Raw genomic sequence first — 23,054 nt, 5'->3', positions numbered from 1 at the left:
AGCCACCAACAACGCAGCCCGCAGACGAGTCCTGAAATTCTCGGTGAGTGTTAGAGTGCAGTGTCTATTTTGTAACAGTAACGCAGGTGCCCAAACAAGGCTGATCTTACAAACTAGGCTGCCATCTAGACTAAAGCTAGGGTCTCACAGCACACCCACCATACTTACCAATAACATAGGAGAGGATTAAATTCCACCCTGTGATGAAGGCCCACAGCTCGCCCACGGTCACGTAGCTGTAGAGATAAGCTGATCCCGTCTTAGGAACTCGAGCACCGAATTCTCCGTAGCAGAGTCCGGCCAGCACTGACGCCAAGGCGGCAATCAAGAAGGAGATAACAATGGCAGGTCCCGCGTTTTCCCGTGCCACGGCTCCAGCCAGTACGTAGACACCTGCACCCAAAGTGCTGCCTACGCCCAGAGCCACTAAGTCAAACGTGTTGAGGCACCGCGAGAGCCGACTGTCTTCTCGAGTGCAGTCCACATTTTTCCGGCGAAGAAGCTGGTTTCCAAAATTGATAATTTTCTGACACTCCATCTTTGTGTTTGGGCCTGCAAGAAAGATGCTGCCATCATTACCTGGACCAGGATACCCCCTGAAACAGCATCACTGCACAGGTACGCTGCTACAGCCTTGTTACATTTCAACAAATGAATCTTCTCACTTTACACCTTTTTATAGGGCAAAATGTCTCCTTTGGCATTTTACCTAGGCTTAGTGCAGGGAATTAGAACAGACAAAACCAAAGCATTTTCTGCTTCCCGCTCCCACTCAAGCTGCGAAGCCTGCGCGATCCCAGGAGAGACGCAGTGCACCACCCCAGCTCCCACCCCGCTCCACAACCACCCAGTCCACAAACAAGTGGTCAAACCAGAAACACAAAGCCTGTCTTTCAGATTTCAGAGCAGTTTTCCTGGGCTGGGAATTAAAAAAAAAAGACAGATATATATAGAGAGACGTACTTATATATATTTTTTAAGTCTCAAGGTGAACTAAGAAGTGAGCGTTACATCCCAGAATAAGGCACCACACGTGCTACTCTCCCTAGAGCACAACACGACCACGTGCCACAGTCCGTGACACCATTTGCAGTCAAACAGACCCGCTGGGACATTTCCCCTCTCTAAGCTCCAGCTCCAGCCACGGGCAGCAGCACAGGGTGTTGTTGCCTACAACTGTGCAGGCTGGAACAGATATAATTTAGGAAAAAGGACACGCAGAATCGAGTTTTATTTAACTTGGTTACGCTGATGCAAAGGCTCAAGCTATTTTGCATTTGCAATGACTGAAGTGAGAGCACAGTGGGGCTCCCTGAACTTCCCTGTCCCACCCAGGACAGAAGCACTGCAAGACAGGGGGGTGTTTAATGAAGCCATGGGGCAGGGTTTCCAGCCATGCTCCCATTTCAGCAACTGCACTATTCCTGTGTATGGACCTGCTGGCATGGCTAAACAGCAGCGTGCAGCAGCTTCAGCGTGTGAGCAGCTCAGGTGCAGCTCCCCTGCTTGGGACTTTATGATGGGATTAGCAGCAGGGTAAAGCAACCCCCTCTCTGTGGGGGGATCCCTTAGGAAATCCTTCTGGAGTTTCTCTTCCCATGAGAGACATGTATCTTGCAGTGCTACACCATAGGAAGATTTTGCTATGCAACTCATCAAGCCTACAAATTCGACCATCTGCATAGGCGTCCACCTAACACAGACAGTAATAGCATTCATTAAAAGCTACAATCGGTCAAACAAGCATGGCCAGCAGTGGGGTCAGCTCCTCAAGGACATCTGTGGAACGAGTGCCGTTAGGGAGTCTGTCCCTTCAAGATTTATGTCCTTGGACACAGCCTGGGTATGGAAGTTTTGTCTTACTCTTTCTGAAAAAAATAAAGTATGTTGCTTCAAAATTGTCCTTTGCCTTTAGAAAGCGGCTAGAGAGCTCCTCCTTACAGCACTACCTGAATCCACGAGCACAACATTGGAAGGAATTTCTTGCTTTCTACACTGCCAAGTCTAGCCTTAGTTGTCACAGGCAACCATGGCGTAACATCAGGCCTTCCCTTAAGAATTTCTAGGTGCCTTACATCCACTGTTGGAAAGCTCCACCAACGCTCCTCTACTCTCCAGCCAAAATGCTTCAGTAGGCAGCATCTACTCACATGCTCTTGTGCCAAGAATGGCTTTTCCCCGCCCGGGTGGTTACCCCAGGGTACCTTTAGAGATCAGTCATAACCTCTCAGCCTTCATTTTGCGAGGGTAAGCAATCCAAGCCGCAAAGACACGGGCAGTCCCTTGCCCTGTCTGCAACTGCTCACCTCTGAACCACCCTCTGAGCAGCACTATATCCCATTAGCACCCTTCTACTTGTTGCATCAAGAGGAACCATCAGAAGAAGCAACAAGAGCATCCCAAGAGCCACCACTAAGAACTCCAGTGGGTATCTCCTTTACCGGTGTCTGTTTTCCTCTCCCAGTCCCTGACTTCTCACTAAAAAGTCCCTTTTAGACCGTGCCAGTTTCCTACTAGTCCTCATCACCTTAAATAACTTCTTGTGTGGCACCCCATCAAAAGCTTTACTCAAGTCAAGATAAAGGAGAGCTATCATTCTTCCCTTTAACCTTAAAAGTAAAAAAAAAAACCAGTCCCCCACCTTCCCTGTGCCTCTTATCAAATAAAACTGTCAGGTGAATCTGCCAGTCTCTCATAGGTAAACTCACTTATCTCTTTGCCCTTCTCTGGTCAATGGGTACCACCTCCTACTTTGACAGAGCTGTCACTTTGCTGGTTCACTGCCATTTTCATGCCCTGGTTCTTTCTGATTACCCATCCCTGACCCTCCTCTTCTGAGTGTTGTTCCCACTGGCTGTAGCCATTTTCCTCAGCCCACACTCTGCCATCCCACCTTCATGCCAGCATCATAGTCCTCATTCAGAATTTGGTAGTTGGATAATATGATGCTCTCCACAGCTAGAATGTTTCTGTAGGACCTGCTGGATTACTCCAAATTCATATATACAGAAAAACATGTACTAAAATAAAGCAGCGTTGGGGGAGCTGTAACAAGGCATGTTCTTCACCTTGAATGGGCCTCCAGTGGATGAAGTCCAACACTTGTGACAAGCACCAAGAAGCTTTGAACATCCCCACAGAGCCACACTCCAATCAAAGACTACAGGCAACCTACCCAAGAGTAACAGAGCTGTCACTGACAACCTACCATGCTTTTACGAACAGATTTGGCTCCAGGCACCAAAATCACTACTAGATGACCTGCATTCAACTGTTTAATGCCCATTAGCATTTCTGTTCTGAGCATGAGTACTTTAAAAGTTAATATCCCAGTTGTCCCTATTTACCATGCTTTGGTTCACACTGCAGAGAGCTCGTGGAGTGCACAAAGCCGATACTACCGGAATGAACCTAAACCTGAGGATGCTGCAGGGGCATACATAACGCACCCTGACACCTGATGGGTGCTCAGCCCACAGAAACAGCTACTCCAGGATAAACTCCCCTGTAAGATGTGTCGTGCAGACATCAGATTCTCAGCAGCAACCGTTTTGCTCTGCAAATCTACAGGCTGCCTGGACACAGCCTACGAGGATGAACGGCATCTTCCATCTTGGACTGCATCCTGTAGCTTCGACAAGTCCCAGCCTGATATCCACCCTGCACCATTAAGCCCAGCTTCGGCAGCAGGGCTTTCAAATGTTTCTTTATTAATTATGGAAAAGGAGAAAGGTTCTTTTATTTAGATGCAATGCTGGACTAAGGCATTAACTGCCCAATGAATAGTACCTTGTATACCAATAATGGAACAGCAGTATACATTGCACACTAACATCAATAGTATGCTGAGAATAATGTGTAGGCAAAAATACTGCTAAATACAATTTACAGTATGGTCAAGTGAGATCGGTACTTCATCAGCTCCAGTTAAAACCCAGTGTAAAAGATGGAAAGATACACGCTAAGAAACTTAATTACATGGATCAGCTATTAAATCCAATGCTTCAATTTTGCCACCACAGCATCAACTACAAAATCAAAAATCCTCTTCATTTTTCCAAGACACCAGTCATAAACCCTGGCTTAAATCCCTTTCTCTTGGCCTTACGCTAACTCCCCTACTATGAAACAGTAATTACAACTGCAGGAACAAGGCTGAGGATTTAGAAGTCCCACCGTCTCAGGAATTGTCTCCTCCACCAGCAGCTCTCAAACATACTCCCGAGAGACACAGACTCAGACTGATGGAAAAAGGTAGGTTTCAGGCCAATCTTACAAAAATTTTATTTGGTGAACCATGGGAATTCCCAACACACACAGAGGGAAAACTATTTTCTCCCTTCAGAAGGAAGACGGACCTCTTTACCTAAGTGTATTCATATATCAATTTGCTCATGCAGTCTCCTTCCCACTTGAACCTTACCCAAATCCATGTCAGCCAGGATTGCTTTCAGCTGGACACCTGCCCACCTCCCCAAAAGCAGGGACAGGGCAGTCCTGAACTTTGAACTGGGGTAAGATGACAAGAAGAGCGCTACACTGGAGCATCCCCTATGAATTTCATTGCTTTCTAGGACAACACAAGTCCTAGGCTTTGCTTAACTCCCACCAGAATGATGCAGAGATCCTACTGATGCCTGCATCCTACAAAGACCACAGTGATGGGGCTAACTCATCCACCCTGCCCAGCAGTGATGGTGGTGCTGGCTGACGCCCAGTCTGGAGCTCCAGGAAATGGGGAAGATCCCAGTGCTGTGCACCAAGAAAAAAACACTACAGAAGATACAAAAAAAGCCCTCCAAAACAAAACAGAGAAATCCCTACCATAAACTGCAGCCTACTATGAGCAACATACCCACAGGAGATCTGTTAATGGATTTATTTTCCAAAGCTAGTCCGAAAGTCAAGACCAGTTTGACTCAGAACCGAACTCTGGATTTCAGCACAAACACGGGTTTATTCTGCGGCACAGAAACATCGAGAAATGCCAAAGGACTGGTGAAATACAGGTTACTTCTTGCTAAGTCAATATTTATAGCAAGGTTTAGACATTCAATGGCCTGAACAGAGGAGTTAAACACAACACAGAAGAAAATGGGAGAGTCCCAGCTGAGGCTATTAATAAAGACAGAAAATGGAAAGGAGGTGGAAAGATGGCCTAGCTCAGCGAGAAGATGACCGATGAGCCAGTGAGGTCTGCAGAGATGCAGTGCAGCTGGGCAGGGCTTGCTTGCCCATTGCACAGAGCCTTGGGCAGGCCCAGATGGACCCCTGAGGCTGAGCTGGACCAACCATAGCGGAATACCGGAGAAGCCCAGAGGACATCTTCCCAAGACATTTCACCCTGGGTGAGGCTACAGGTCCAGGCCTCCCCAAACCCCAGTGACTTGACTCACGCATTGTTTTGTGCTCCTCAGGGTTTGCAACTCCAAGTTGACATCAACTTTGCTGAGCGTACTGGGTTTCATCCTACAACGTGCTGAACATTTCTTACACAGAAAATCAAGGTGAGGGAGAAGAGTATCTTGCAGGGTTGGACCACATGATGTGCAGAAGGAAAAGGTTTGTGATGTGCACTCACTCATCAACACGTGGGTTTCTACAATGCCCACACGATGGGAATGGGGCTAACCCTAAGAGCTAGGTAGCACTAATGATACGCTTGCTTGCCGCGTGTAAGTAACGTACTGTCCCCATACACCGCACAAAGCTCCAAGGAGGACGTGCTCTGTGGTGAACAAAAGCAAAAGGCAGAGGTCAGGCTGTGCAGCCTCATACTATCTTTGTCTAAGAAGTGCCTCCAGGTGGAAGTGGACCAAGGTCCCTCACAGGTGAGAGCCACTCTCCCTCCGCCTTCGACCACCACTGACACCCAAGGAGCTGCAGATGCTTAGTCTCTTCCAGGATTTGGCACAGGGCCTCTGCTTCAAAAATGTACTATCTAACAATAACAGTAGACCTTTTCCTTCCTTCCTAGCCATTTAACTTAAATTTAACTAAACCTGGTGTCTTGCAAAACGAACACGACTCGGTGTTCCCAAACCAATGGGAATTTTATCTCTGCATTGAAAATGAAGGTAGATCTGATACCCGATGCCCTCCCTTGCCACACACGTCACAACAAATCACTTCTTGGGCAAGAACGGGACTGGGGAGGGGCAATGTCCACAGGAGAGAAACATCCCCTCGCTGCATGGATGGAAGATCAGGGCACCAGCTTGGCAAGGTTTTTGGAGGCGGGGGAACGTAGGATTTATTCATTTAAAAAAATAAAAAATCTAGTGAATTATTTCAAGCTTATATATAACTCAAGAGTATCCCACAATAAACATATTTCAAAACTATTTCAGGTTGAAGCTCCCTCAGGCATAGCTACAGGTATTCACAGCTGTACTATGGCTATCAAGAATAAACCAGAACTGCTTTTTGTGGATAATTTGTTTAGAAGAAGGGCTATTTAATTATAACAGACCTAGAAATTAAGGCCAACAGCCTGCAATTGGCTTAATGCCAGCAAACAGTGCTTTTCTGGCTGATCTCAAGATCAAGATATCAATTTTGTCCTGCCCCAAAATCATCAGAACATCTGAGTGTCTCTCTTGAGAATAAAATACCTCCTACAGCCTGCAGATAACAGCCGGGGAGCTGGGTGCAGGGCACGGTACCCGTGCTGCAGCCGTGTTCTGCATCCCTTGCACACAGTGCTGTCCTTCATCTCACAGATGACTAATCACCATCCTAAGCATCTCTTACATGTTTTTGTTGCTTTTGAAACAGCAGGTACCAAATCAACCTTTCACTTTCAATTATATTCACTGTAGCTTGGCAAATAGACCTTCAATAAAGACAAGTGGGACTTTTTTCAGGAGAACAATCTTTTGGTTGAGCAGGATGCAGTACAGGGGCCATTACACCTCTGCCCAAAACCTTTCCTCTGATATCATTTGTTATCTTCGTGATTGTATCAAAGGGTGATTTTGGCGGAGATTACGATTTTTCCCTCCTTAGAAGTTGGATCCGGCTGTGATCTTGCTTTCTGAAACAGCCGTTCTTGCCTTTGAAGTGAGGAAATGTGTTCTGGGCTGGTTCCTCTCACTCCCACTCCCAACCGAACTTGAAACGATGAGCCTTTTTTTGAATGTATGGTCAGTACTCCTGTGGCATAACGCAGTCCTAATCACATAAAGCAATATAAATTATTCCAGAAATGTTACCAGATGGTACATAACCACCTTCAAGTTGAGGAAACTTGATCTTAATGAACGTAGATTAGCTTTGTTCTGCACACACCTAGCTCTTACCCCTGCTTCAGCTCCAGTTGCTCCGATGAGAAACACCAAGCTGCAAGCCCCGGCCACTCAGTCCCTGGGTAGGAAACGGCTTCACCCCAAGGCTCTGGGCACCTTCATGTTTCAGCAGGAGCTGAGGACTTTGAGAGCGGAGGGAAGCAATGACACACCTAGAAAACCTAGCAGGGCGGACCCTGGGGCAGGGGCCACATCCTTGGGTGAAATCCTGTCCCACTGAAGTCGATGGCAAAGCTCCCACCGACTTCAATAGGGGCCAAATTCCACCCACTGCTACTCGTCCTTGTCGTTTATTTACAGTGCATTTTATGTTTGTTACTTTTGTTCCCTTTCCAAATTCTTGAGCCTTGACTGTATTGTATTTTCAAATAAAATAAGATATTCTTCCTCCTCTTATCTAATGGTTAACATACTTATTATATCAGGTTGATAGATTTCCTTCCCCATTAACAACATTTTAAAAAGGGACATTCTTCAAAACAATCCCATATGAAAATAAGCAATCTTGCATCTGGTTAACAGCAGAAAGTAAACCATAACAAAAATCTGTCCAGCTAAACATAAAACACCATGTGTAAAAATAAGCTGACAGGGCACCATTTTACATAAGCAGTACTATCACTTCCTAAACAATTACAATTTGTTTCAGCTTCTGAAAAACCACACCTTATCTATTTCAAGGCCTTGCTGCTTCTGAGAATTTTCTTCTCCAATTTGCAGAAGAGCATAAAATTAAAGCAGATTATGCAAAACAAGGAGTTTTCTACTAAGGAAAGAAGAAAACCCGAGCCTGACCCTGCTGCATGTCCAATGAACTCCCCAGGCACCTCCTCGGAGGAAGCGCGAGCAGAAATCCCCACTCAACATTCTCCCACATACACTTATATCCATTTTGAAAGACATGGAAACCTTTACTGCCATCAGTACGCTTCTCTCACAGCGAAGTGATGTCCTGTGGACAGTCTTAATTTTCCTCAGCACCCTTTTGGTCTTCAGTAAATGTATCCCCTGTACAGCTGTACCATCACTGCTACTAGTCTGCAGAACAAAGAGCTTGTGCTTATGCCATGTTGGTACGTTTGGCAAACAATGTGGAATGGGTTTGGTCCTCTTTTTAGTTTAAACACGGGTCAGCTCCCTGAACAAGCATGTAGTGATGATGCCAACTTTTTGATCAACACACAGGTAACAAACCCATTTGGGAGCCCTTTCCAAAAGGCTGATTTTGCTACTTCCATCTCCAAGGTAGCATCATTCACAGAGAAGTCCTATGCAGAAAAAGAAGAGGTGGAAAACCTCAATTCCTACTACTGCCATTAGAATTACAGATACTTTTAGGGTGTCAGATTTGACTGTAGACTTCTAGATGCAAAGAGGTTATGTTGTAAGGGACCAAACCAGAACCACTGAATGCTTTTTGAAGCATCATTCAGAAATACAATGAGGAAAGTCAACAGTCACTGAGGCACGTCAGCCCTGGGTGCGATCCATTACAGTATAAAGCAGGAATTGTGTCAGATATGTCCTTCCAAAATGTCTTGCCTTGGAAAATCTCCAATATTTTGTTACATTACTCTGCAGCAAGTGGCGGAGCAGAGACAAGACAGCTACAGCAGATGCTGAGCTTTCCCCACGAACATTTGAACATCTGTCTCAGGACTTTTAGAAACAGAAGCAAAGGACATGGCATCAGACCCTAAGGTGCATCTGTCTGTGTCCCGAAGCTGCTGCAAGTGTCCCCATCAGCTATGCTGGAAAAGGTAGGCAGCTTAGAGAGGACAGCCTTGGGACAAGTGCTGAGAACTGACTCAGAGGCTGTGGTCGTAGCCATTCGCAGATGTCTGCCACCAGGGAAAAGGCTGATGAAAATAAAGGCATGACCAAGCATCAGCATTACGTGAAGCTGGAAGATATCCCACCAAAGCAGCAGTAATGGCAAGGAGTCCAAGCCAAAAGCCACCAAGGAAACTGCAACTCTTTGCATTGGTGTCACTGCGTGTAAAGGGATCCTGTCCTGCTGAAGTATTTTAACCAGGCAAGGAATGTCTTGTCCGTGTGCTGTTAAATTGTTCCCTTCTTGACTGTCATAATTTTATTTTTTATTTTTCAGATGTGTGCATATATCTCAATATACATTACAGAAATGTAGATTATATCAGTGTGTGTAAATATATATGGATACTAAATGTTATATTCTTTGTTAATTCTATCGTTAAAAACCAGGATCGGACATTAGCACAGCATTTGCAACTCAAAAGAAGGAAGCCATCCAGTTAAATATAAACGACACACTAAACAGAGATAAGGGCGAACACACACACACACACACCTGGGTGTGCAGTGCATACAAAAAACAATCTTAATCACCTGCTTAAAGACACATTGCCCATAAGAAGGGAAGCATATTACTTTCCTCTGTTGAAGGCAGCTGCTTTAACAGCACAATGGAGGTATTGGTGGGGGACCAGCCCACTGCTGTGGATGGCTGGGGATGGTGCAGGTTTCTGTTCCTCGAGCTCCCGAGCGTTAAGGACATTTCCAAGGCAGCATCTCCCACTCTTCTCCAAGCGTCTCACAGCCCTGGAGAATTTCTTCCATTGGAAAAGGAGCGGTGAGGTGCTCTCTCTAATCCCTATGCCACCCACTTACCAGCAATCAGTTACTGAAAGGGGAACACCAAGCCCTGCTGGACATGAAAGGTGCTGGTGCTCCAGTACTGCCTCGGGAGAACAGCAGGGTGCTGCAGTTCACCCGCCTGCTTTCCAAATGTCTCAGCTACTGGTTGTGCCAAGGTCAGAAATTCCTCTCCCATCCCAGGATGACTTCTGAGATGGCAAAGACCGTCCTTTTCCCCAAGTCCAGACAAGAAGTCTCAACTTCGCCAAAATTTCAAAGCAGGCAAACTTCAGTGTTTTGTCTCAATACCTGCAGAAAACTTGATCTGGGTTATTTGTGATGATACATGACACCCATTTTGAAATGAATAGCAATTTTGGACCAAAATAAAGGAGGAAGGTTCCTGCTCTGAAAGTCCTGAGGGGAATGCTTCAACCCCCCTGGAATTCAAGCTTCAAATTCTCCAAAATGGAAGTTCAGTGACGCCCATTCTTCTCCACAAAGCTTCGGCCGTGATTAACATCAAACGCAGAACACGGTAAGCCATTCAACAGGTAAAAAGTTGGATAGACATTAATTCCCTTCCTTGGCTACTGCAGAAACACACAATGTATGAGGCTTAATTTGCAATGGGGAATTTAACATTATGATCACTTTGCAACTGCGGACACAATGAAAGGCTGGGATAGGATACAAGATGAAAGTCTCCACTACCCAAGCGTTGCAAGAAGAGGTTAGAGAAACACCTCTTAGATACCACCTGGATATAGCGCATCTTGCCCCCGAGCAGACTCGGGTGCAGCCAGACACCATGTTTGTTTTGGCAGGGTTAAACCGTGAAACTGGGTATGTTCCTCTTCCCAGGCTTCCGTGTATCACCCCTGTAGCTGTACCAGAATAACCACCCCAGGAATCGTCCTGCAAATTGCATCACTGAAACGAAGCCAATGCAGTGCCTACAACCGACTGGGTGGCAAGCCACTGCAGCCAGGGCAGAGGAGAGGGATGGGACACTTTCCAGGCTGGACTCCCACCTCAGGAGAACCATCTCCTGAAAGCCACCTTCGGTGCACTCAGCCCTCTTAGACCATACCTCACACTTCAGCTGGTAAGGATCCTCTGGCAGCTCAAAACAGCACCCAGCTGTTGGGAGGAGGAGGAAGAGGAGGAGAAGGAAGGCAGAGCTGCATTTACCATCCACAGCTCCTCAGGGATCAAAAAGTTAAGGAAGGAGATGTCTTCCTGCCAAGCCAATAAAGGGTGTCACACCTCTCTCATTACATGAATCACTATTTTCTGATGAAAAAACGTCTAATTGAAAAGTCTCCCACCAGCTCTAGTACAGTCTCCTCAAGTAGTTCCTCAGCATGGCTTCATATGACACTTTGCAAGAAAATTGCTTGATTTAACTCCCTCAATTTGTCATAAAACCCAAGGGGATCTCCACTGATAATTAGACTTGCCAAATGAAAGCCTGAGACAGATTGCCAGGGATCTACTTGAAGTGACACATCGCCCATAATCTGCCAGGGATTCAGCCTTGGTATCGAGCAGAAAAAAAAGTTATGCTTCGGGAAACAATATTAAATAAGTGAGCTTGTCTTCTTAAACCCAGATAAAATGAAGACAAAGCTTTGCTTAGCCGAAACGCCTGGCCATGCCATTCAGTGTGCTCCAGTCATGGCCCTTGGACAACAGTCCTTGGAAGAAGGTGGGAAATGTCCCTTGGCAGATAAGGAAGCAAGTTAGACAGAGAGAAGCTGGTTTGTTATTAGAACAGTAGTGGGGAAACAAACAAATAAAAAATATGGGCCCCATCCTCCATGCAGAACAACAAACACCATCCTGCACAGATGTGGGACACATCCCATGAGACAGACAGACGGAAGGAAGGAGAAGACTTCCCCGAACACCGTCATTTCACCAGGAAGAAGGACACAGCTGAGTGGGGATTTTCAGATGTGGACAAGGGGCAGATCAAAGTGGGTAAAAATCAGTGGATTTTGCTATGTCCCTGAATGGCAGGGAGCGGGTGGAGGCCAGCAGGTATCTTATGGTGAGTGGTGGCAGCTCCAGCTGGAGGCAGTGCCACGCAGTGGAAGCAGACCGCAGTCACCCCTGCCCAGCACCCCGTGGGCATCCTGCCTGCAGCGGCAAGGGCTGCCTGGGCGATGTGCTGGACCACGGACCAAACAGCATGCAGCCACCCCTGTGGACCAGCGTGTCTGCGGGTCAGATGTTTCTCAAACAGGCACATTCCCAGCACCAGTGTGTGGCTTATCACCACGCTGCTGTCCCAATTAAAAACTTCCTCCGTTACCATAACGAGTACTGACTCGAAGCAAAGGAACCCTTTCCTTTACTGGGAGAGCAGGGGCAGTGTTTCTGTGTGAGAGGTGGAGGTGTTTGAAGAGCTTTTTTAGAGGAAACGCTCTGTAATGAATTTTGGAGGAATTGCTCGCACAAAGGAGAGCTCAGCCTGTGCTGGACATGCACTCGTTCAGGGAGGCAGGGGAGCAGAAATCCTATGTGACAGAGTCACGGGTCCCCCTGTGCCTTACACCAAGATGATTCTAGGCTTCTGATAAAGTATTTGCTATCCTCAGGTAACTGCATCTGCAAATTACAGGTTGGATGGGGCTCTGAGCAACCTGATCTAGTGAAAGATGTCCCTGCCCATGGCACAGGGGTTGGACTATGATCTTTAAAGATCCATTCCAACCCAAACCATCCTATTCTATGAGTCTATGAAATTTTCAATTATGCTACATCACTCCTTAAGGCTTATGCAACCTAAAGAAAGTAATAAGAATACATTTTCATTAATCCAGGAGTTTTTCTGCTGATTTTGAGGCCATTCTCAAGGGCCTGCCCCACGCAGACCTCCGAGTCAGACCCGTCAGCCCTGCGCCATTATGTGGCTGTTGGATAGTGACTTGACATAGCGGAAGAATTAAGGAAAACTTCCTTTTTCTGAAGAAACCAAAGTTAATTTCTCATTAAGCAAGTCAGCTGCATAAAAAAATATATTACAACCTTCTGAGGGCACTTGCATGACTACGGACCTAATACTAAAGCTCTCTGTGAATATGATTTACGTCATACGAAAAAGAAGCCTAGTGTGAAAGAGCTAAAATGTTTGCTTTTAGACCCAGTATTCCCACATTCCAGCCATAATTCAAGGGCTGGGGAGGGATCAGCTCCTTCCAAGCCCCACGTGTTTGCCTTTGCAGGCACAATCAAGCACTTCACATCCCCCTCGGCTGGTGTGTGCAGCCACGTACTCTCCTGCGGCTGAGAGGATGCTGCGTGTCTGCAGTTTCAGGGGTGGCTCTTTACATCTGCCTAGCAGACAAGTAATTCCCACTGGAAAGCTCTTCAGGAAGACCTTCCCCTGAGAGACAGTGCCCTGACGCACTAGATTAAAAGCAATGACTGAATGCTACCATCCGATCAAACTAGTATTGCCCTTTCACCAGACGTACCCCACTGACCAGGGTCACCCAGTGCCAAAGGAGCCAACAGCGCACGACTCCGGAGCGGCCGATGATGCCCCAGCTGCCTGGGAACAGCAGGAGGAGCAGAGCATCTCGCAGGAGGAAGCCCTAACTGAGGCAGTCCAGGCAGCCCAAACCAAGGCAGAGGGGGACGCTGAGTGCTGATGGTGTGGCCGCACTTCCAGCGTAACTGGGATATGGCAATGTCCCAACTCCCTGACGGTTAATGACCCACCTCCTGCCAGTCCATGACACATGCCTCACCAGGCACCGCTGTTTTGTGATGGGAATTGGGCTGGGCACGGCAGCCCCGGAGCCCGGCTACCAGGACCACAGGATGTGTCCACGTCAGTGTAGTCTAGACAGACACCCACAGCAAAACGGGAGCCAAGGATGGTGCAAAGAGGTGGAGCAGAGGAGGTAAAGCATGGGGCTATGTGAAGGAGAAAGAGAGGGGAGGTGATAAAAGCCACCTGACACCCCACATTTGAGGCAGGGGGTAGTCCTCCTCCAGGAGTGCAGCCAGCACACCTGAGATGATGGACACCACACTCACCTCCCGGCCACTGAGGAAGCACCGCTTCTTTGGCCGTCCCTCACCGTGGCAGGGTGGTGGGCACACACTTCTCACCTGAGATCAAACCATCCCGGCCACGACTGCCCATCCTGACTCTCCCAGCCCAGCCAGTGCTGCTACCTGTGCTGCCTTCAGGCTTGCAACAAGCTGCTCGCATTGCATCATCTTCCCACGTTCCTCCCCTTCCCAGGCAGCTGCCCTCCGCAATATTCCCAGCCATCATGAGCAGAGAAGGCGGCTAAAAACAGACTAGTATTTAGGAGTAGCAGCAATGCAGAGTTTGGTCTTTTTTGCAAACACTACAAGCAGTTTCCATGGCAGCTTCGCCCACGCACTTGCCCGCTTGCTGTTAAAACTTCACGCTGCACAAGTCACCCGCTTTCGTTTCAGTGTTTGACCCAATCCTGACGGGCTCTGCAGCCCTTCAGTCTCGTACACCACCTGAGTCAGTAAAATCCACTATTCAACAGGACAGGACAGGAGCATCCAATTAATAATAACAAAAAAAGGCATATGAAATGGGATTATGGGTCTGACTGTGGGGAAAAAAATTCAGTCTCAGAAGCGTTTTGCAAATAATCCCACAAGCCATCAGTGTACAGACTTTGCAGCTCCTAAGTGCTGATGGATTTACAACAAAATGCCTCTGAAAACTGCATCCATTTTCGGCATTTAAGCCTAAAATAAGTACAGAGCATGGTAAACGATACAAGCGCGATGTTTGACCAGTCTGATGACAGGATAACCAACCGCTCCTGTTTTCACACAGAGATATCAGCACCCAGTTTTGATATATTCTACTTAAACAAATCTTATCAGAAAGGAGTTACAACACTGAAATGGAACGACATTTCACAGCGAGGTAGGTGTGGAGTTTGTTCGCTTTGGGTAAATGGTCTTTTTAGCCACAGGCTCACCATTCAGCTCTCCCCCACTCCCTGATGGGAGAGCTGTTGTCTAAGGGGAGTTTTGCCTTCATCTAACCCAAATGTTCAAGGCTGCATGGCTGCTCATGGGGAAGGGCTGGGGAAAAGAGATGTCCAAGCATAGCCCATTTCATGCTTATCTCGGACCCTTTCTCAAGGTACAACAAAAGGCTTCCCACTCCTGCCTGGGACTGAATCAAGACTTGAAGTTTTTTTCCCCACAAAGCAAAGATGATACCCACCAGACGAACCGGGAGCCAGACCACAAGCCACACATTTCAGGTCCCACTGCTGACAATGCCACATGGAGGGACCCTGCACCCCCTCAATGCAGGGGCTCCACACTGGCCAGCCCAAAGAGGGATTTGGGCAGAAAGGTCATAACCATCACTAAGGGATGCAGACTCACGTGAAGCTGGGGGAGAGGCGAGAGCGGGGACGATGCAAAGGTACCAGAAGGTAAGAAATACAAAAAGTTGGTAGATTTGGCCAGAGCCCAACCACGAGGCCGCTGCCCCAGTGCAGACTCAGCCCCCTATTTTGCACAAGGAGAGGCATTACCTCGTAGCCAGCCTTACAGTTTATTTTGCTGGGAGATTAACTCCCATGAGCAAAAAACAAGATTTGTCATATACTTGTTATTCAACCCCATCAGCCTAGTAGTTGTCCAATTTGTAGGCTAAAATCTTACTTGGATTTATGATTTTATTGCAATTGCTACCTGCACCTCCCTGCCCCTCATGCAGAAGCCTGGTCTGCCCCCAAACCTGCACCTGGAATGCAGTGACAGAGATAACTGAAGCCATCCAGCACATAGTCCTGTCAAGGGAAGTTATACAGCTATCCATAAAAATAATTGTGTCCCTATCAGCAAAGTACAGTGTTTGGAGTAAGTAAGCATGCACTTTTTATTAGGAGAAAAATGACTAATATCATCCAGTCTGCTAATACCTTTTAAAAACCTCATTATATTTTTCCACATCATCATTCCGGCATCAAAGGAAGTCATTCTTAATTGTATTTACAGGGCTGGGGGGCTATGCAGAAAGGCCTAAATATGACACTGTCTGAGAGGCATCGCATTATACATTTCAACATACTTCTCTGAGCACGTACAGTGCCATCTCTCCCCATGTCACTTATCTAGAACAAGAAACTTTGAAGTATAATAAGCTCTGCTGCTGGTAGGCTCTTCAAGCGACAGCAGGAAGGAAACAAACTACTGGCTGTAAATATGCTGCTTAGCTCCACTGTACTGGGACTTGCAAAAAAAAATATTGGTGGTTTTAAAGAAAAATAACTGCAACAAATGATAATTAGCATTTTCTCCCAAGGGCCTGAACAGCAGCATGAAAAGCAAAGAGTTGCTGTTGTGCTTTTGATGGTGCCCTGCACCATGCTGTTCTGCTCTCCAGGTATTTCCTTCGAAGGAAAAAGCAGGTTCAAAAGTACTCTAACATCTGTGACGGTTTATCTGGAGCAGCCAAAGCACAACAGTGTGGCTTCATCACTTATACAAGTTTCCTTGGGGGACATCCTTGTATTTCTTCACATGCCAAACAGGTTATAAGGGATAGGATTCCTCTTAACTAGCTTTAGCCAACTACAAAGCAGACATTTGGGCTTAGAGTATCATCTCACCCCGCTCTGTAACCAACAGGCAAAGACAGGCACCTCCAAGTATAAATTTATCGCTTTGGAGGAGAGATGGGAGGAACAACCCTCCAGAGACACCTGCCTTCCCCAGCTACTGCAGGGCTCTAGCAGCCATCTATGAAAACTCCACCAGACCGCTCCTCAAGACAGAAAATGGACTGAACCTAGAGCCAGGAGAAGCAAAAAGACCCCCATGAATTTTGACCTGTCTTTCTGTGGACAGTTAATAGAAAGAGGTGAGGGAAGTGGACTTCTGAGTTGCTAAAGCCCCGAAGACCAGAGACTTCCACAAGAACAGTGACTCCTCCTTACACTTGCGTTCCTCAAAAAATAAGAGTGTTTTCTGGACAAAGCTTTGGATTTCAGGACTGCCCAAGCACTGATCCTAGCGCCTTCAAAGCAAAGCATAAACATTTTGCTTCTGCTCTTCTCCAGTTGCTTAACTGTTATGCTTTTCACTCTATTGCTTGTGTTGGTACCTTTCCTGAACTGAAAAGATGCTAGAGGCCAAATTACCACTCTAATCTCACAGAAATTCTCATTTCCAAAATCCCAACAAACACCTATTGTTTTTCTCCTCCAAGATGTGGCACCTCCACCGTGACCCATCATTCAGCTACTGACTTCTGGATGTTCCCTTTCTTCTCACTCAGGGTGCCAAAACATTTTGCTCCTTTCTTCCAGCAGATTGCACAGCCAGAAAGGTCCTGCCTATGCACCTGTGGTCAGCATGGGCGGATATACAACGCTACGGCACCTTTGCACTGCAAAATTCTATCAGCCAAGTTCAGATAGGGATTGGAAGAGACTTTTAAATACCTGTTTTGATCACTTCCATTCTATACAGCATCCACATGCCTTTATTCATCGGGTTGCTAAAGCAGCGGTAGACAAGTTAGGTCCTCAATTACATGACAGTTTTTTCTACAGTGACAATTAGATTATACATTTGATGTCAATATCTCTTAATAGCTACACGATTCCTATTGCAAGTAACTTGCAAGAAAACGTCTGTTGCTGCTCTAGGTAAAGCAAAAAACAGGAGGGGTTGATTTTGCTTTATTTTTCTCAATGGCCTGCTCTCAGCTTTCAGAAGCTGTAACCACACAAACCAGGTTGATGCACAGACTGTCACTGCAAAGTGAGACAAAGAATAAAATCTTCACAACACGTTACAGGTCACCCTGTTTTGTGAACTTTTTTGAAGGAAAAACCAAATAGTGCAGCATGCAGCAGCATCCTTTGCTTGGGAATTATCTCACATGGGTCAAAGAGCTGTCAGGCAGTATGCAACCCCGAGTGGAGTTTAATCAGCAACATAAGGATGAAAGGCTGTATTCTGGTTACCTGAGCCAACTAATCCCCTCAGGAGTATTTTCTAAAGATACATCACATTATTTACCTTGCTAGCCAAACCCGCTTTATAAGAGAGTCACTCCAACAAAATAACCTAGTTCTACAAACTCAACAGCGCAGTTTTTCCCAACTAGTTTATTTAAGAATCTTTCACCCAATGAAGGCAAGCTCTTCTTCAGCTTAAGGAAACAGTTCATTTATCGAATCACAGTAATTTCTTGCACAGTCAGTTTGCTCCTGCCACATATACACCCAAATAAACCTCCCACATCAGCATTCCCAAATGAAACTACTACTAGCATTACCAGTGGCCTGATTCTATTATGCTTTATAGCTTGCACCTTTTTTTCCCCTCCTTTCTTATTTTGCAGAAATGCTTTTGCTTACTGACTCCAGATTTCATAGGAGGGCCTTCTGCTCCCCTGCTATCCACAGAGTTACACCATCTCCCAACCCCACTGCAGAGGCAATATGGGGAAGCAGATCCTTCGGAAGCAAGTTCTCCCAAGCCCCAATCTCAGCATGCTTTACTCATAAAATTAAAAGGTGATTTTGCATGGTATTTCTTTTATAGCCATGGAAAGTGGCACTATACCACACCCCACAAATACCTCACAGCCAAAGCAAACTCACCTTTGCTTTACTCAAAACACTGAAGTGACGTGGTCCACTGCAGACACGCAGAGCAGCACCGTATCAGTGTAGACACTGGTTTTCTTACGGCTCCAAGTGCACCGGCTGCAGAGGTAAATGTCCCCAATGCTTGGTACCACCACTGCCTTCTACCTCCCAGACGTCATCATCCTCTCTGCTCTGTGCACTGAGCTAACTGTGTGGGATCACGGATCGCTTTACTCAAGCACTGCTAACTCAAGTTAGCAAATATTTTCTAGAGACACACCATACTATCTACTTTGCTAGCTGAAACTTCAAAGATGTAACCTAGCTGCTAACTTTAGTTAGCGAAGACCTGCCACTGAAGCAGCCTGTGCTACTCAGCCTCATCTGAGCTGAAACAAGTCAAAGGAGAGCTCTCTCAAGCATATCAGCCAGAAAACTGGAGCAGCAATTGCCTCTGCCGCTGGGATGCCAGCGAGCAGCCACCAGCAACAAACTTCTCAGTAGGCACAACTGCAGCCAGAGATGATGTGCATCTACCCTACAACTCAGTTCTTCTCACCTATATTAAAATATCTGGCAATGTAAGACAGTCAGGCTCACACACAGCCAGGAATAATATAGGTCACGGCACACACGGCTGTTTATTTTCAGAACACCTTCTCATTTGACAGAACGGGTTCCAGGAATAAATAAATGACCTGGTACAGGGGATTTTAACCGTCTGCCTGAATCAGTACCAGGGACAAACCCTAGCTAAACAAAAAGCTCATTGTTCAAGTTTTTTTTAGAACTCCAGAGTGGCTTATAATAAACCTTCAGAAGTGGATGACTGTCAAATAGCCACTAAATATCAAGAAAAGCATAGCTCGCTCAGTAAATAAGGACAGTAATTAATTGCAAGTCCTCAAAAACAGGATACTAAGTAAAATCCTCATTCTTGTAATTTAAAAATTAAATGGGAAAATAAGATCTACAAGAAAAGATACAAACAAATGACAAGGATGTGGAAAATAATGATGCAAGAGTGAATTGCGAAATCTGTACAGCTCAGAAAAGACAGCTGGGATTTTTGTCTGGAAGTCTGGTGAAAGGGAACCCAAGAGTTATTCCTAATCTCAGAAAAAAACAGGAGAAAGAGGTGTAAGAAAACATGAAGCTAAATACTACCATTAAGTAGACGGTAATAAATGTAGTATTTTAGTAAATATAGCAATCTCATGGATTTCTCAGAAATGGGGTCAAAACATGGCATGGTAGGCACTGAGAAACAGGTTAGATTAACAGGAAAATCTAATGAGGGATCCTGCTCAGCAAAGAAGCTAGTAGCATATCTTTTCCTATAGCAGTTACTGCAACTCCGGAACACAAAAAAACTGCACCGCTGTGAAATAAAGTTTTCTGAACTGTTTTTCACTTGAGTAAAAAAAACCCAGAAACTCAAAAATGTACCTGGAACCAAAAATCTCACAGTATTTTATTTTGGAAACTCTGAAATAAGGCACTTCTGTACCAGATACCATTCACGGGATTTATGACCCACCACCTTGGTGGTCTCCAGCAGAGCCAGGGACCCTGGCAAGGGCAGCAGCTGCTGACCCACCATTGAGGGAAGGTGGCTCCAGCCAGCACTGCCAGGGCGAGCGGGGTCTGAGGTTTCTACAAACCGCAGCAGGACAGTGGGAGATCCAGCTCCTGATCCCTGACACCGCCAAGTTGCCCAGAACCACAGGAATGCTGCAACCGGTGGGCCTATCATAGGGCTGATGATAGCCCCCATGTTTTGTCTGACCAACAGACTCAGCTATGCTTTTTTCTTTCCTTTTTTTTTTTTGTAGGTTTAAGTAGCCAGTGACATTGCAACAGCATCACTAAGGAGAGAGCGCGCAAATACCAGAACAAACCCACCCGTAGTGCAAACAGCCACAACTCTTCCCAAAGTCACAGAGGAATCCAAGAACCTCACAAGTTCATTGAGATGAACACTTAGACATTTATAGTGCAGAGTTTTACATCCGAGCTAATCCCCCAATGCCTCCTTTTATAGTTAGTGGAAAGCAGCTTTCAGGTCACAACTCATCTCCTTTAGCGTACTGAGCTGAGATGAATCACACCCCAGGAACGTCCAGCCCTCCCCCAGCTGACTGTAAAGGGAGCCGGGGCTGACTACCTTGGACGTAGATGACTACATTTGGACAGATGAACGTTACCTTCAACACAATTCAGCACATGACAGATTTGCAAGGATTTTGGCCCTAGGGTAACGAAGGATGAGGATATAGCAGGTAATGGAAAAAACCTTAGGATATTGCCAAATACACTGACGTAGACAGCAGAGAAGACCCACCCTGCGTTACTAACTCTGGGTCAGTATTGACTGGAGTTGACCCCAACCAACTCTACTCAGAACTGCTGAACTAGTTCTCCACACCACCCGGCCTCCTGGTTCTGCTGGTCAATGCCGCTAGTTTCTACACATACTTAGTTAAGTCAGTGGGACTTCTTAGCTCACCCTCTGGGAAAGGCAAAGGGGCTCTGCCACATCGCCTTTGGCACCACGGTGGCTCAGCCAATGAACCTCGCCAGGATCAAGCCAGCATCCACTGGGCACATCTGCAGCCAAAGTAAATCACCCTCTCTTCCTCCTGCCCCACATCGCATGCAGTTGAGCTTTTGGCATCACAGATATGGGCCAAGAGAAGAGAATTAAAGTCACCATTTTGTTTTCTACTCTCTGAAAGCTGGGATACAACTGGAAGTGACATTTCTGAAAGGTCACTGAAGTCTCATTAACCTGTCATGGTGGATCAAGGTCGAGGAATTTGATCAATAGATCAAGGGTGAACAAAAGGAAGGGTGAACAAAAGGTAGGGTGAACAGATGGTCGACAGATCAAGGGTGAACAAAAGGTAGTAGAGGCAGTAATTGCAACAAGATCCCTGCCCTACTTCACCCAAACTGTATTTCTCCTTGTCTTCTTTGCCATCCGAGACTAAACAACCACCACCACACCTTTTCGCCCTCCCTCTTGCACAGACCAGACCATCAACCACACTCAGCACCAGCTAGATTGGCACACATCAATCCTCGCTCATGCTGTCACACAACCTAAAGCAACACAGACCTCAGGCACAACACCACACGGGGATGAACCGTACCTGAACTCTGGCAGTAGACTACACAGGAAAAAGGAGACAGAAAAAAAAGAAAGAGGGAGTGACAAAGGTTTCAACAAAAATACAACTTGGATAACTGGTTAGGTTATAGCAAGAGTTACGGGTTCCCTCTTTTGTCTAAGCTAATTCCTCCTGTATAGCAAATCCTTCTCTCTCCACGTGGAGTCAACAGCATATTGCATACGTGCAAGCACACATCTCACCCACACTCACAACTGAATTGCGTGAATTAGAAGCCTAGCTGGCCTCAGGTTTCTATTACAGCCCACCCAAAAGCAGGAGTGCTTTCTGAAGACATCTCCTCACTAATAAGCACAAACCTACAAGTAGCGAGGCTCAAAACTTTACACATCCCAGCAAACTGGCATAAATCAGGGACTAAACTCCCAGTTGTTCTCCTGCTCAGGAAATAGATTTATTTCAAAGCAAATTTGACTATCTAAAGCACACATGCTGTAGAGCAGTCAAGGTCTGTCCCCTTCAGATCACTCAAAATACAAGTTACTCAAAATACTTGAAAGTAAAATAACTTTTGAGGGCTGTGGCAATCAACGAGCTTGCTCCTTCTTTGTGCCAGGGTTGGCATTTGCAGCTATGCAGCCTGTGCAATTACACTCTTCTGCATTATATGGAAATCCTGTCTAAAAGGCATTTTGTCTGGCTGCTGAACACAACAGAAGTCTGCAGAGTACCTGATCAGAAAGGTAAGAAAGGAAGCTTCTTCTCTTCAAGTGTTCATTGTATTTGCCTCTGACTTGGAGACAGCAGAGACAGATGAGTGTCACTGAGTAACTAGCTTCAAGAGGCAGAGCTGTGCCACCATGGAGGGTTTCACACAGCACCTACACGCATGACCATGTCTTCCCCACTTGCCCCCACGGCTTATCGGAGCCTGCAGAAGTGGGCAGAGGGAGGCAGGGTGTCCACTGGTTCGCCTGATGTTGGACATCACCATGAGGTTGTTGCTCAAGCGTGAAGTTAACGGTTGTAAATGACCACATGTGCCACACACAGGTGGCAAAACCACTCAGCTAAGAGACAGTTAACTCATAAAGCTGCAGCACGGTGATCACCTCAGCTCTTCTGCCAGGATTTGCAGCCCGTGAACTCTTTAGAGCTGTAATTGCCTTTTTGTCCCGAGTCTGTACAGCACCTACGACAATGACAACACTCTGCTCCAAAACTAAGGTTTCTAGCAGCCAACAACACAACTAACCAGCATTTCTTTACATAACATCAATCTTTCTGTCCAGCCTTAGCTATATATAAAATCCCTCTTGAGCTTTTTTAGTGGGTTTTTTTCCCCCCGCCTCTGCCCTGTCTGC

At 46.3% G+C, this 23,054-nt stretch overlaps 1 protein-coding gene across 1 annotated transcript in view; it reads right to left on the bottom strand.

Annotated features, from left to right (window-relative positions):
* The window catches only part of SLC7A1 (solute carrier family 7 member 1), a 49,066-nt gene that overhangs the window by 24,906 nt on the left and 1,106 nt on the right, over positions 1-23,054 (bottom strand). The window contains exon 2 of the mRNA XM_072850416.1: positions 169-552. Coding sequence (XP_072706517.1) covers positions 169-538 — 370 coding nt within the window. The 5' untranslated portion in view covers positions 539-552. The remainder of the gene's footprint in view (positions 1-168; positions 553-23,054) is intronic.

Source organism: Ciconia boyciana, chromosome 1 (assembly GCF_034638445.1).
Source record: "Ciconia boyciana chromosome 1, ASM3463844v1, whole genome shotgun sequence".
NCBI lineage: Eukaryota > Metazoa > Chordata > Aves > Ciconiiformes > Ciconiidae > Ciconia > Ciconia boyciana.
Note: the sequence above shows the minus strand (reverse complement) of the source record. Positions and strands in the feature narration are given on the sequence as shown.